We start from the raw sequence: 14613 nt of genomic DNA on the forward strand, positions 1-14613 counted from the left end.
TTCAGGTCTCTTCCAGCTCTGCCCTATTCCCCTTCAATGTGCCACACATCTCATGACCTCACCTGCCTCCCGGGAATGAGTTTCTGGAGTGAGCCCATGTGAACAACTACCATTTCAGGGTTCCTAAGGGAATCTTATATTGAGAAAAAGGTCAGCTGAGCCCAAGGCTGTTTAGCATTTTGGGCCTCTTTCCAGGTATTTCTGGCTGCTGATGTATAGATGATTTGGGACAGATAAAGATTCATGTCTTGGGCATGAGAAGTGATGTTTAGCAGCATCATTCACTGAGGCATAGACCCAGCACCCAGTTAGGCCTGAACTCTGGTCCTGTTGGTCCCCCTGGCAGAACTTGGTAATGTCAGGCAAGGAGCAGGCTACAGTTCATTTTCTGCTTTCTTTCTGCCATCCTTGCAGAAGCATGTCTGTAGGGGAGGGGAGAAGTAAAAACCCTCCATCACAGCCTGAGGAATATGGGATTCCTAAGGAACTCTATTGACTTTCTGCCAAAGACACTTTGGAAGTTATGGTACACCCTACTTCCAAACTGCCTGGGCTGGTGTAGGAGAATGCCGTCCTGGAGACACAGCTAACTTGTCAGAGCCTTGCTTTCTGAGTTTGCCTCCCCAGAGAAGAACCATGGTTATGCTCTCTAGGCCTAAGTTTCCACTTGAGAGGAGCTTGTTAACTGCGTTCTGCCACAACTGTGCCCTGTGAGGGTGATCCAGCTTTCTTTATGATTTGAGCATTTCCAGCTACCCAGCCTATCCTCCAGCAGAGCTTGAATCTGGCCTGCAATGGTTTCTTGGCTCGATCCTATCCAACTAGAACAGAGGAGGGGAAAACCATGTCCTGCCTGTAATCTGCTCAGCCCTCCCAGGGCAAGAGTTTGCAACCCTTTTAGGACCCCTCTGGTGGTCAGCCTCATTTGCCTTCAGCAAGCTGGTGCCTGCCTCCTTGTGGGAATGAGCTAGGCCTCAGAAGTGGCTCCAGTCTCAGCAGTACACAGCAGAGGCCTGTTTTTTAAGGTTGAGCAGAGCAAAGTGTAAACAAATTAGCAACATACGGATCCCATTTCCCTTCCAATCCACATGAGCTCAGTTACAGGAGGGGAAGGAGCTCAGATGTGTTTTCTTCTGGCACTCTCCTTTAGGCACATTGGAGTAGGCGTTCTGTTCTCCAGCCTCAAAGCCCTTCACTCACCCCCTTTGCTCTTTCTGTAAGAACATCTTCAGAGCCAAAAAACTTTCTGGATGGCTTCACGTCCAGTGGAAAAATGGTTCTACTTGTGGCTAGAGCTCCAAGTCATCCTTCCTGTTGTCTGAATCAGGGCTCTTAGTTCCTTTGGATGGCGTGAGGTAGGGCAGAGTGCAGACAGAGCTAGGGAGGCCTTGGCAAGCCTACTCAGGGGCTTCCTGCCTTGGGGCCCAGCTAGAAATTGATCCACCACACTGAGCTGAATCCCATGCTTTGCCCTCACCAGCCCCCTCCCCGAAGGTCTCCCTTAGATCTTTCTAACTCCTCTCTCTTAGACAAGGTCCCCAGCCCAAGCCAATCCCGAAAGGTACCTAGAATATAATGGAAGTAGGCCCCAAGGAATCTGACAGAAGAGGAGCAATTGGCTTAGCTATGTGTTCCAAGTGGAGGCAGCCCTTTTGAAACCAAAGCCCTTGCTCGTATCCAGTGAATGCAAGCAGATGGAAAGAAATGGTGGCGATAGCTGTCTTGGAATCATGAGTGCTAGGCCACATCATCTCTGCAGCATAGGCCCAGTCCTTTAGTATGAGGACTGGGTCTATCTGTGGGGAGGAACCTCTTGACCATGGAGAGTATTAGGTAATTAAGTGGTCAGATAAGAACTATTGCAAAATATGTGGAGGCTTCAAAAAGAAAACAAAATTCTTCACTAGGTTGTACCAATACCGTCTGAGGGCAGATGGCTGGCCAACCTGACCTTCCCATGGCCTTTTCCCTTCTGACACTTTGCCTTCTGTTACAGAGGTTTATGGCCACAGCAGGCCCTAAGAGTTGTAAGCCAGAACTTGTCTTACTTCACCAGGCCCACAACTTCTTTGAGGCTCCATTTCCTGTCAAGCAGCCAGACTACTCTGGAGAACTAATCCATATTATAATTCATATTATAATCCATATTATGTCCAGCAACAGGAGTTTGGCTCTAGAAGTTAAAGGGACTCTTTACCTCAGGATTCCCGTGGAGATCATCTAGGGCCTGAAGTAAAGGGTCTTGGGTTATCCAGACTTTGGGCAGGGTTGGGGAAGGGGTGTCTTTCGGAAGTACACCAGGCATTCTCTGAAATATTGAGGACCCTGAGCATGGAGAAAGACACTGAAAAGTCCTGTGAAGGGTCTCATTCTTCCGTGATCTTGGCTCCTTACAGACGTTTGTTGTAACTTGCGATAAAGCTTTGGCTACCAGCCTATCCATGGTGTCTAGGTGAGCAGTAGGTGAAACTGCTCTCTCTGAGGCATTGACTTACTCCTTATAGCCCCTCAACCAGCCCTTGCATAGGCTGGTTCTGGCTTTCTTTTGAACAATCCCCTCTGATGGGGTGCTGTGATTCAAACCAGAGTCACACAGACCTAGAGTCAAGTCCAAGCTTTGCTGATCCCCAATTTTGCTACCTTGGGTACCTTACTTCCCTGAGCCTCTGTCTCCCCATCTGCAAAATGGGGATCAGAAGATCCTGCACCTTGCCTGTTCTGAGGGTCAGTGGTAAGTGGGGCTGTGGGTTAAGGGTAGGAGGATGCAGGTCTCAGGAGGGTGAAGGGAGAAGAGCAGATGGATTGCTGGTCAGGCTGCTGAGGATAGCTCTTGGTGTCTCTCCCACAGCTCACTAAGCCTGCGTTACTTCACCTATGGGATTCTCTTTGGTTGTGGCTGTTCCTTCGCCTTTCAGCCATCTCTCGTCATCCTGGGCCACTACTTCCAACGCCGCCTGGGTCTGGCCAATGGTGTGGTGTCTGCTGGGAGTAGCATCTTCTCCATATCCTTCCCCCTCCTCATCAAAACACTGGGGGCTAAGATCAAGCTTGCCCAAACCTTCCAGGTGCTGAGTACCTTCATGTTTATTCTTACACTACTTTCACTCACCTACCGGCCCCTCCTGCCCAGCTCCCAGGACACCCCAAGCAAAAGAGGTGTCCGCACCCTGTGCCAACGCTTTCTGGCTCAGCTCAGGAAGTACTTCAACATGCGAGTGTTCCGGCAACGTACCTACCGCATCTGGGCCTTCGGGATTGCTGCTGCTGCCCTTGGCTACTTCGTTCCCTATGTACACCTGGTGAGGAATACCAGGGTGGGCCTACCCTACCTAGCCCCAAGAAGCTGCCCTTAACCTTCCTGAAGTCCAGAGGGTAGGGGCGGAGGACATTGAAAGGGCAGAGCTGGGACCTTTGGAAAAAGAGACAAAACAGTAGTTGGAGAGACCCAGAGTGGGAAAGGGCAAAGGCTCAGGGAAGACCTCAATGGGAGACGGGGAGAGTTCCTTAGGGGAAGGCCCATGCCTGTGGTTTCCCCCTCTGATAAATCTAGATGGATTTTCAGGAGAAGATATGCATCATTGGGCTGCAGGAGACTGGCCCAGATGACCTAAGGATAGGGTTTTCTAAGAGTATGTTCTATGGAATGCTGGTCTTTGAGGCCAAATGATTTTATTTAGGAAATAACATGTACTAGATCTCTCTAGCTTCATAATATGTAGCAATATTTTAAAGTTACCAAAAGATCCTGTAGTAAAGAAACCCATTTATCTTTGTTGAACCAGCATCCACCTAATTTACATGGCCATAGAACCGTCAGGTGTAGCCTAGCTGTTATCTTCCACAGACCTTGTGGTTCTTAAAAAACGCTTTTGGAAGTGTTAGCTGGACGTTGGTGGATCCTTCTCCCCTGGTGACCTGCCGTTGCCCCAGGCTGTCAGTTCTGGATCAGGGAATGGGGAGATTATAGGGTAACCCTTGGATTTTCTCAGTTGTTAAGGCTGTATTCTGTCCTGCCAGAGCTTAGAAGGGGCTTGGAGATACCCATTCCCCTCAGCTGTTGCTCAGAAGCCCAGAATCCGGAGAGCCATGGGACATGCAGCCTTTTAAGCTGTTAGAAGCAGTCAGGGAGCTTGTCCTGGAGCTAGGGCTACAGGGGAGAGGGCTGCAGGGGAGGGAGCTCTTGCTGTGGTCCAGGGAAGTAAGCAGCAGAGGGTTCTGGGTATGCCAACAACTAACCAGTCAGCTCCTCTTCTTCCTCTTGTCCTGGGGGCCTGGTGCTATGCTTTTCAGATGAAGTATGTGGAAGAAGAGTTCTTGGAAATCAAGCAGACCTGGGTGCTCTTGGTGTGTATTGGGGCTACCTCAGGCCTCGGGCGCCTCGTATCGGGCCGTATCAGTGACTCCATTCCTGGACTTAAGAAGATCTACTTGCAGGTGAGTTTGATCATTCTGTCCACTATGGGGAGGAACAGCCTTCCACAGATGCTAGGTTATCCCCAGCCTTTGGACTAGAACGGTAGGGTGTGTCACTGATATGCCCTGAGCCCCAGCTCTGACACAAGCAACATGGGAAAGCCAATCAAATTCTCTGAGCCTCAGTTTCCCTTGCTTTGAAATGAAGACAATCATCCTGTTCTGCCTTCTTCATCAAGGTGGAGGGAGGATCCAGTGAGAGTAGTGTAAATGGAACCTCTAACAACACTTTCAAAGAAAGTGTTTATTAATAATGGCTCTCCCATCTGAAAGAGGGAAACTGAGGCCAGGAGTTAGATGCTGCTCCCATTGAGGACTGATCTCACTGCTACCCTGTAATCTCTCGGAGGGTGTTGGGCATCTATAGTATTTTGTGGCCCAATGTGTCTCTCCTCCAGGTCCATCAGCTCTTATACTTCAAGAGCTACTTGGTATCAAGCACTGGCTCTCAAATGCCATCCTCTTGATGGACACCAAAAAAAGTGCCAGAAAGGGCCAGGCTTCACTTCCCCTCTTTAGGCCTCACTTTTCTCCTTTGTGCAATGAGAATAATTCTTGCCCTTCCTATCTTACTTCACAGATGAGGATCAAAAGAAATATAGGTGTGACTAGGCTTTGGGAAGTAGAAGATGTTATAGCCATCAAAGGTTTTTATCCTTCTGACAGTGACAATGGTAGCCTCATATTGTGGGCAGAAGCCATATGGATGCTCAAGAGGCCATTGTCTGTGTGAACTGGGCTCGGGTCTGGTTTGAATACGTACTACTGCTCAAGCTGTCTGTCTTTGTCTACCTGGCAGCAATATTGCCTTTCTTACCTGGCTCATGCTTTTTGCTCCTGCATCTGGGTTTACCAGAAGGTGAAGGTGCCCAAGTGTGAAACCCTGTGGAGAAGCGACAGCAGCCCCAGAAAATATGTGGTCACAAATAATCCATCAGGAAGGTGGTTGAGTTCTGACTTTCCTAGGGAAGCCCTAAAACCAATGTGCCCTGACTACAGTCATAGCAGGAATTTCTGTCTTCTGACAGCACCAAATGTTTTCCTAAATACCATCACATGTCTTGGACAAAGATATGATTAAGATTTCCTGTTGTGTTTAACTCTGTGTTAGATTTGCAAGAGCTGGTGGATCTTCTTTGTCAGAGCTAGGGGTGACCTTATGGTCTATCCAGTCCAAGTTCTCATTACACTGATGGAAAAACTGAGAGAAAGACTCACACAGACAGTAGTGGCACAGCTGAACTGCTATGTAGCACTCTTCTCATATTCCACTTTACCCTAAGTGATGGATGGCAGAGCCACATCCCAGAGATGATGAGTGACTTGATCAAGGTCAAACCAAAGGCCTATGACTGAGACAAACCAATTACAAAATTTTGAATTCCTGTGCAAATATTGGCAAGTGCCTTATTCGGGTGGCTTTTTGCATAGGCGTATGTGTGGCTTCCCCAGCCTCTTCCACATGCCACCCCTGTGGGTCTTCCCTGTCAGTGTCGGTAGCTCCAAGATGCCAAAGGATGCTGGAAATCTGGGTAAGCTAGCATTGGGCCAAGGCGTTATCTTGAGGAGAGGCAGCATCCCCTGCCTAGCTATATAGCTCATTTCTCACCACAGTCCCTAGGAGGGAGGTAGGGCCCAAACAGCTCTTGCTTTCTATTGTGCACAGGGAGTTCCCAGGGAGGTGAAGGCATTAGCTAGTTAGAAGTAGAACTAGGCTTAGGGCCTGGTGCTTTGGCTGGCCACTTCCCCTACCCACCCACCACTCTCTCCCCTTTTCCACTCTTACTTGCCACTTAGAATAATATAAAACAACCTTAGAATGTTATAGCTGAAACATATCTTCATCAACTTGTCATCCAACTCCCTCATTTTACAAATTGAGGAACCGAGGCCCAGAGAGGGAAAGTAACTTGTCCAAACTCATTCTTCAGGTAAGTGTCTCAGGCCAAGAGCACAAGACAATGGATGAACTCCTTTCTCTTAAGCTACTCAAGATACTCCATCACAGGAATTTGCCTTCCTTTCTCCGTGGGTCAGATGTAGGAGTACAGGCCTGGGAGAGGAAAGGAGTGTACACAGCTACAGGTTCTGAAGAGACATCCACTAGATGCTGTGCTACTTACTATTGCTGAAAAGAGGAACATGTGTCTAGTGTTAAGCCCCTGGACAGTCTCCTGAAAAGAAAATGGTGACAACCTGAAGAATAGCCTCACTTTGGGCCAGTTCTTGAGACCTGATTCTCAGTTCCAAGAGGGATTTTTAATTTCTTAACCTTAGCAAGGCCTCATGGAGGATATTAAGAGGCAACTAGATACAATATGTAGTAATTAGAGCCAATTGAAATTAGTTAATGGGGTCCTTTGCATCATATATGTATAATGGTATTAACTCTTAATTGCCATACCATTATGGCTTGGTTGATAGGTGGGTCTAGTTTTATTTTATAGGTGTGCATGAATCTCCTAGAGGAGAAGCTGGGATATCTGGGTTCTTATTCCTAAATTCTGCCTAGCTACCCCAAAACAGCCTGGGCAAAGTTCAAAAGTCCCCCAACAAAGAGATTTCCTCAGGCATAGCCAGGACATTTCTTATCCTCTGCAAAAACCAACCAATTAACCTAACAAGCCCACTGACAGCAACAACGCAGAAAATCTTTAGGGCTTGAAACAGCCTTGTCCCTCCTACCCCTTCTATGTGGCGATGTGGTGACTTATCCTCACCATGTGGTGACTTACCCTCCCTGGGTAAGTCAGTCTGCCTGTGTAAATTATGGAAAATCTTGGGTCCTCTCAAGGCCTTGGTAAACAGATTGGATCTTATCCATGACCCCGGGATGACCTGGCTCTGGTGGCTCCATTGGGTGGGGGGAGGGAGTTCGTTTCTCTGCCTACAGCCCAGGGCTTCAGTCTGGGTCACTGACATAGGTTGCAAATGACCTTAATCAAAAGACCAGCTATGTTTCCAGTGGTCCTTCTCTCTTTTGAGATGGAAAAAGCAGCCTCTGGAAAGGCAGTTTCTTTGTTTTGGAGTCATTTTGCTCAGCCCAAAGAAAGCCCAGCGGCTAGTCAGTGCCCCTGGGCTGGCTTCATGCTCCCTAGACACCCTCCTAGTGTCTTGGTTCTACTTAAAGGCCCCTTTGTTGCTTTCTCAGGGTTCCCAGGCATGCCTAAAGGCTCCCCAGAGCCTGAGATATCTGAGATGGGTAGTGTCCCATGTCCTAAAGCATAAGGAACCTGGGTGAACCTCCCAATGGTCTCCTTCATGCCAAGGTGTTTTCTAAAAGTGGTCACTGGCATCTCCTCACAAAAATGGTCACTGGCATCTCCATTGCAGGAAGCTGTGCCTTCCGTTCATGCCCCCATCTAATCATCATTCAAGTCATCCTCACTTCCTCCCCTCCCTCTTCCCATGCCTTTCTTGGATCTGGGAATAACAGCATAGTCTGATCCCAGACCCTGATGCCTGGGGCAGCCAAACACAGGATCAGAAAGCAGAAACAGCAATTCCCTTTATCTCAGAGTCTACTGAAAAGACATCTTGAGGACAGGGGCCATGTTCCCTCCTTGTTTTTAAATCTTGACAGAATCAGTTAAATAGGGGCTCTCTTAAAAACTTTGAATCCTTCAGAGAAGGACTTAGAAGGGGCCTAAGTAACTATTTAGTCCAACCGCTCTCTCTGTTGACACCCCTCTGCCCCATTTTATAGATGGTAGAAATGAAGCCCTGAGAAAGGAGATGTGATTTGTTATGTGGTCCTGGCTGGCAAGCACAACATGACCTTAGGCCCTTGCTCCTCTAGGTCATCTCGTTCCTGCTCCTGGGCCTGATGTCCATGATGATTCCCCTGTGCCGGGGCTTTGGGGGCCTCATCGTTGTCTGCCTCTTCCTGGGCCTGTGTGATGGCTTCTTCATCACCATCATGGCTCCCATCGCATTTGAGCTGGTGGGCCCAATGCAGGCCTCGCAGGCCATTGGCTACCTCCTGGGCATGATGGCCCTGCCGATGATTGCCGGGCCTCCCATTGCAGGTGAGGATAATGTTACAGGGAGGGCATGAGTGGGGAGGTCCTGTCTTCCCTGGGCCCTAGCTCTTCTGAGCACCTCTGCTTGAAGTCCCTTTTCCTCTTATTCTCTATTTAAGCAGCTTTGTCAGAGTGCATGAAACCCCCCACCACTATTGGTAGAAGAGACTAAGCACAATATACATGCATGGATTCATTTTGAGGAATGGGCTTTCCATGGCTGTATATCTGTTTCAGTGAGGTTTTATTGTAAACAAGATGGCTGATTCTAGGAGGGTAGAGAGAGAAATGGGTTTGGATTTCTGGAGCATTCTGTTGATCCAGTATTCTCTCTCTTTCTTCACAGGCAAGTAATTATTTGCAAGGTAGTTGGCAGGAAGAGAAGAGAAAGTGGGCCCCCGTTTTATTAAGACTTAGAGACACCCCTCTCCTCCTCTACTGACTTCCGAACTGAACCTGCAGAAGAGATTGATTAAGGTCACATCCTAGGACTGGGCCAGTGAGGCTCACTTCCAGCAGGGAGCAAATTGTTGGCTTGCCATCTTTTAGCACTCCTGGTTTCTCTCTCCACTCTTCAAGAAGGGCATTGATGGTACCCCAGGGAACACAGGAAACAAGGAAAACCAATGAAAAGAGAACTTCATTTCCTTTAGGTTGTATTGCAAATATTGATTCATGGGCTAGCCTTTCCTAGGCTGGCCAAGTAGGCTAACAACAAATGTTCCTTGAACACCAATTCTGTGCAAGGTGTTGTGAGGACACTGGTCATGCTGTGTGACAGTGGCGAAAGCTTCCACTCAGGCCCTTGTGCAACAGCCACACTGCCCACTGGGGGAGGGGAACCTCTACCCAGCCCCTTATCCCAAAGGTGGATCCCGGAATCCACATCTCTTTCCAATTTGCTTACCTCCTAAGCAGCCTGAGGACCTACTTGCCTTTCCTCAGTAATGTTTCTGGGCTCATCCTCCCTATAAGGTGCCCCACATTAGCTTCTGGAGGTGAGCAGAGGAAGCCTTGAGTCCCAGGCCAAATACATCCATGGTATTGGCAACTTAGAGGAACCCAGAGGGGCCAACCATATCTGTAACTGGAAGGAAGGATACACATACAGCCCCCTTTAGGACAAGCAGGAATTTCAGAGAAAGTACTTCAGAGAAAGGGAAAATAGGAGCTAGGCTAAATTGTTCCACAAGAACACTCTATCCCAAGTTGGGGGTGGGAGGATAGACTGCTGTGAACCAAGACAAGGCTTGGCCATCTTCTGTGGAATTCTTTTAAACTAGCTTCCCTCCTAACTCCATAACTAGAAGAGACTGAAAGTTAGCTGAAGCTTCATGAAAGTAAAAAATGGAGAACTTTAAAAGATTCACTAGCTTCTTTCATAAAGAACATTAGCTTCAAAGGCCTGCAGCCCCAGTATCTCAGAGAGGAGCTGTCTGCCTTTGTAATAGATGTTTTATTTCTTCCATCTGGGAGTGTTTAAATTGAGCGTGCTCCTGGATCAAGGCAGTGCAGGCCAAGATTCTCTGGATAGGCATTGTGGATAGACAGCCCCTAGAAGGGGCTGAGAGTACCTTTGGGCAGTAGGGCAAAGCTGAGCTTGACTTGTCTCTCTTAACTGTTTCAGGCCTTCTCCGCAACTGTTTTGGGGACTACCATGTGGCCTTCTACTTTGCTGGTGTGCCCCCCATCATTGGAGCTGTAATCCTCTTCTTCGTCCCTCTGATGCATCAAAGGATGTTCAAGAAAGAGCAGAGGGATTCCAGCAAGGATAAGATGTTGGCCCCTGACCCAGACCCCAATGGGGAGCTCCTGCCAGGCTCCCCCACCCCTGAGGAACCAATCTAATGCCTCTTCCTTGCTATTGTGTGCTCCTCCTCCTCAACCCTTTCCCTTCACCCTGCCCTGCTCAGCATTTATATTTTTGCCACCAGCACACTTGTTCCCAAACCTGCACACACAGCATTTCAGCCACTTGACCATCTCCCCTGGAGCCAAAGCTCCAGGTGTTCCAAACTCATTAACCAAATTCTCCCTATGAATGCCTTTAAACTTGCCAGGGTCCTTCTCCTCCCAGGACTTAGAAGAGCTTTGGAATCACTCACTGGCCTTTGGAACCTCTCCATATACTTTCTGACCCCTGGGGGAGATGGGGGATGGGACCTCCTGGCCCCAGCTTGTTAGTGCCCCACTAAAAGCAACTGCCAAAGGTGCTACTGTATCCCCAGGAGCCTGGTAGGAAGACCCAAGCCTCTGTGTGCTGAGGAGTTCCTTGCCGTCTGTCCTTGGGAGCCCTTGAAGGGGAGGCAGGGGTGGAAGGGCAGAGAGGTAAAATGAGACAAGGAGCTTTGTTTAGCCTCAGAGTCTCTGAGGGCTGTGACTTCCCAAAAGCTGTGGGTGCCATCATTTTACAAGTATACAGAGAGTCTCCCCATCACACTGTTGGTTAACAGTCTGCTTCCTTCTTTCCTTGCCCCCTTTTTTTCCTCTACTGCCTCCTCTCCCTTCTCTGTCCCCTCTATTTCTTTTTATGACTGTCATAGACACATGGGTGCTTGAAGAAAGGAGGGACCCAGAACTTGGGCCAATCAGCCTCACCTTTGCCCAGCCCACCCATAACACTAGCACTCATCTCATTCATCTCAGGTTGAGCCACACTCACATCTCACTTTTTGGCTCAAGCTGCTATAATCATAGACTGGAAGAAAATACCACATAGGGATCACGGGGCCTTAAACACCATAAAGCTCCACTCACTGATTTTTACAGATTTCCCAGCCTAATACATTAACCTGAAGGCCCTCCCAGCTCCCCATCCTTGTATCTACCTGTCAAAATGTGAAGAAATTTCCTTCATCTCAGCAGGCAGAGGAGGACTGATGACATGGGGATGGCATGGTGGAGGGAGAAGCAATAGTTATTGACCTGGCAAAGGACCAACTCCTCCATCTCTCATGAGTCATGGCAGGTCAATATTTCCACCTGGGCCAGGCCAGGAAAGGGACAGTTTTAGAAAAAATCCCATTCCCAACCTGGATCCCAAAAAAGGTAGAGGCAGCAGCTGCCCATAGGATTGGACAATTTCTTTTAGGAAGAAGCCATCCTAGCCTTTACCACCCAATGTGCCCCCCATGCTGGGCATCCTGGGCCACTCTGCTTAGCGGGCATTAAAGGTGCCAGGAAAACTAAACTCTGGACCATCTTCATCCCTCAGAAATAGGTGCCAGATGCTTCCCTATGCCAAGGCTCTGGGCAACACTCTTACTGAAGAGCATTCCCAGCCAGGCTGTATCCAGCTAGCACAACTCACCTCATTAGGAGCTCAGCCTCTCTCCTCACTTTTCCTCTTTGTGTCTCTTTCTCCATATTCTGGGCCTTTGTCTGCTCTGTTCCTGTTACCCTAACCTTTCATCATCTTCTTGCCAGGCATCCTTGGCTGTCACTTGGAGCTAACAGTGCCACCCCAAGCCAGGACCATCCCGGGACCAGGAGGATGAGGTTGCCCCTGAGGGGCTCCAAAGAAGACAGTGGTCGCTACACATGAGTTTTTCCATTACAAATAGGCAGCTGGGGCATGGTTGGCCTCTGATGGCCTCACTCAAGGCTAATGTCCTGAGCCCCCTCCATTGGTCCCAGTCTAGCTCTTATCAATTCCCCAAAGGAAAACCCACTGGTTCTTGGCTCTGTGGGTAGGAAGGGGCCTAATTACTATCCTGTCAGCTCAAAGAGCAATGGAACAGGAGAAGCTGGGCCCCAGGAGCCTTGTAACTTTGAGGAAAGACCATTGAAAATGTTAGAGTAACAAAGCTCCTGCTTCCATTTTCCCCTGCCTCACCCCCACCAAGTCATCGGAGGGCAGTTCTGCAGGGCCTCCTTTGTTGCTCACCATGTGGATAGCTCTTAAGAATCAGGCTGCCACCCACTTCTCTCCAGATGAAGGAAAGACATTCACAAGTCCCAAATCTGCCCTATCAGGTGTCACATAACATGGTGGAATGTCAGTTTATTTCTTCCACACATGTGCACGTGCATGTGCGGGCTTGTGTGCTTTTGGAGAGAAGATTGGTTGGCGAAAGCAGCACAGTATTAATATTTAGGGTAGGATGCAGGTTCTTATCACCACAGTTAAATCTAGGAGAATGAACAAAATTTGGGAGCTTGAGATCTGGGACATTTGAATCCTCAAAAGGTTTGGAACAAAATAAATAGATCTAAAAAATCTAGCTTTGGTATGTATGTTCCCCACAAGTGTGAAATAGTCTTAACCTGGTTAACAGCAGGAAGTTTGGCCTCAGAACTGAAATCTCATTTTAAATCAAATCTCTGCCAGGGTCTATACTCTCTGTGAGAGCAGAAATTGGAAAAGGAGCCATATAGGGGTTTGGAGTTGGGTCACTATTCAGGATTGGATTTATTAGAGAGCTCTGAAGTGGAAAAGTGGTTCCTTCACAAAATGAGAACATGGTTAGTGGCTGAGTCAGAGTGGAGGACCCAGCAAAGCCACTACCTTGCTACAAACATGCCATGTTGAAAATTGGCACAAAGACCTTAGCAATAATACAATTCAAACACCTTTTCCTCTCCCTTGTTATTGATGGGGGACCCTGAAGGGACTGGTATAGCTGAGTTACACAGCCAGGCAGTGACAGAGCTTGGAATTGAGGGTGATGAGAAGAGAGACCTCCAACAATGACAAAGCTGGGAGTAACTTTAGAGTTTGCCTTGTCCATGCTCTGCATTGAATTTAAGTGGGGAAACTGAGGCCTAGAGATTGTAAGGGACTGCAGCAGTTTCACACAGTTCATGTGACAGAGCAGGCTGAGACTTGAACTCAGGTAATTGACTTCCAGTCCAGTCCATCATTTTACAGATGAGGAAACCAACGCAAGGAGGGGAAAATGACTTGCCCGCTTCATTCAACAACTATATGGTGAACCTATTTCCAAAAGGGTGTCAGCAGGATCAGCTCCAAGCAAAAATGAAATCTGAGCAAAGTCTGACTTTTAGCATATCCCATCTTTTCACAATTACCTTACTCCCAACCAACACATACTTTTGGTATTCTCTCTTCCTAAGCATTCCAGACCTTCATGCAGCTTTGGCCTTGGAAAGCTGGTCCCCGCTACTGCCCTTCCACCCTCAGCAACCGAAGAGATACAAATAAAGTCCATCTCCCTATGGCCATATACTGGGCAGGCGAGGGGCAAAGAGAGGCGATGGGTTTTCTTTGAGAGAGGATGGTTTACCACCCAGCTCCTGGCTATTGTCGTTTCTTCCCTGACTCAGTGCAGACATCCTCAGGCTGCTAGTCTCCTCATCTCCTCCCACTGAGACTAATTACTCTATCTTGCTGCGTGGCCCCAGGCTCTCCCACCCAGGGTCTGCTGCTCCCTCAGTACCTCCCCCAGTAGCCCCAAGGCCCCAGTCTTGTTTGATCACTCAGGATCATTAGATTTCAAAGCTGTGGAAACCCGCAATTTTTATGAGCATATGCTCTCCTCCAGGGCCTTTTGATGTCTGAAGAGGGAGCCAGCAGCTCCCTGCCACTTCTCCAGGGCAGCAGAGCAGGCCAGCTGACAGGGATTACAGGTGCCCCCAGCAGATCCCTGGTGTCTGACAGCTGGTGCCTAGATAGGGTGGGTGCTGGTTTGAACCAGAGCCCTTGAAGCAAGTTCTGAAATTCTAATAAGCTGAAACGTAGAGGAAACTCCAGAGGCACAAGGAAAGGGCTTAGATACCCAACTCCAGCAGAGGTTGAGGAGGCTAATTCTTGCCTTTCAGCTCTCTCTAGTGGTCACCAGAAGCAGAGTTCCATGCCTGGTTTTCAAGTCGTTTCAGCAATATTTTCTAGGGACCCACTCTGTGTCAGGCACTCTGCTAGAACCCGAGGATTTCAGGAATGAAAGGAACAGAGTTGAGAAAACACAAGAAGGAATTTGTACTATCTTCTTTCCAAGAACCCTTTTCCTCTTCTGGACACCAGCGGCCCAGAGTTTACCGACCTCAGAGCCCTTGGGGCAAGATAAGGGCCACCGAGCCCCCTCTGGGACGGAGGCCGCAGCATTTCCCCCTCCCCACCGCCCGGCGCCTGGCCTCCCCCGGGCCAGAGCCGCCCGGA

General features: G+C 48.7%; 1 protein-coding gene across 2 annotated transcripts in view; it reads left to right on the top strand.

Annotated features, from left to right (window-relative positions):
• SLC16A2 (solute carrier family 16 member 2) overlaps nucleotides 1–13707 on the top strand; it is a 99067-nt gene extending 85360 nt beyond the window's left edge. The window contains exons 3-6 of one of the 2 annotated variants that reach the window (XM_001504975.5): nucleotides 2849–3299; nucleotides 4291–4434; nucleotides 8273–8501; nucleotides 10123–13707. In XM_001504975.5, coding sequence (XP_001505025.3) covers nucleotides 2849–3299; nucleotides 4291–4434; nucleotides 8273–8501; nucleotides 10123–10343 — 1045 coding nt within the window. In that variant the 3' untranslated portion in view covers nucleotides 10344–13707. The remainder of the gene's footprint in view (nucleotides 1–2848; nucleotides 3300–4290; nucleotides 4435–8272; nucleotides 8502–10122) is intronic. The other variant, XM_014728983.3, reaches the window with a different exon arrangement.
• Nucleotides 13708–14613: the final 906 nt, after the last annotated feature.

This window comes from Equus caballus, chromosome X, assembly GCF_041296265.1.
Source record: "Equus caballus isolate H_3958 breed thoroughbred chromosome X, TB-T2T, whole genome shotgun sequence".
Taxonomy (NCBI): domain Eukaryota; kingdom Metazoa; phylum Chordata; class Mammalia; order Perissodactyla; family Equidae; genus Equus; species Equus caballus.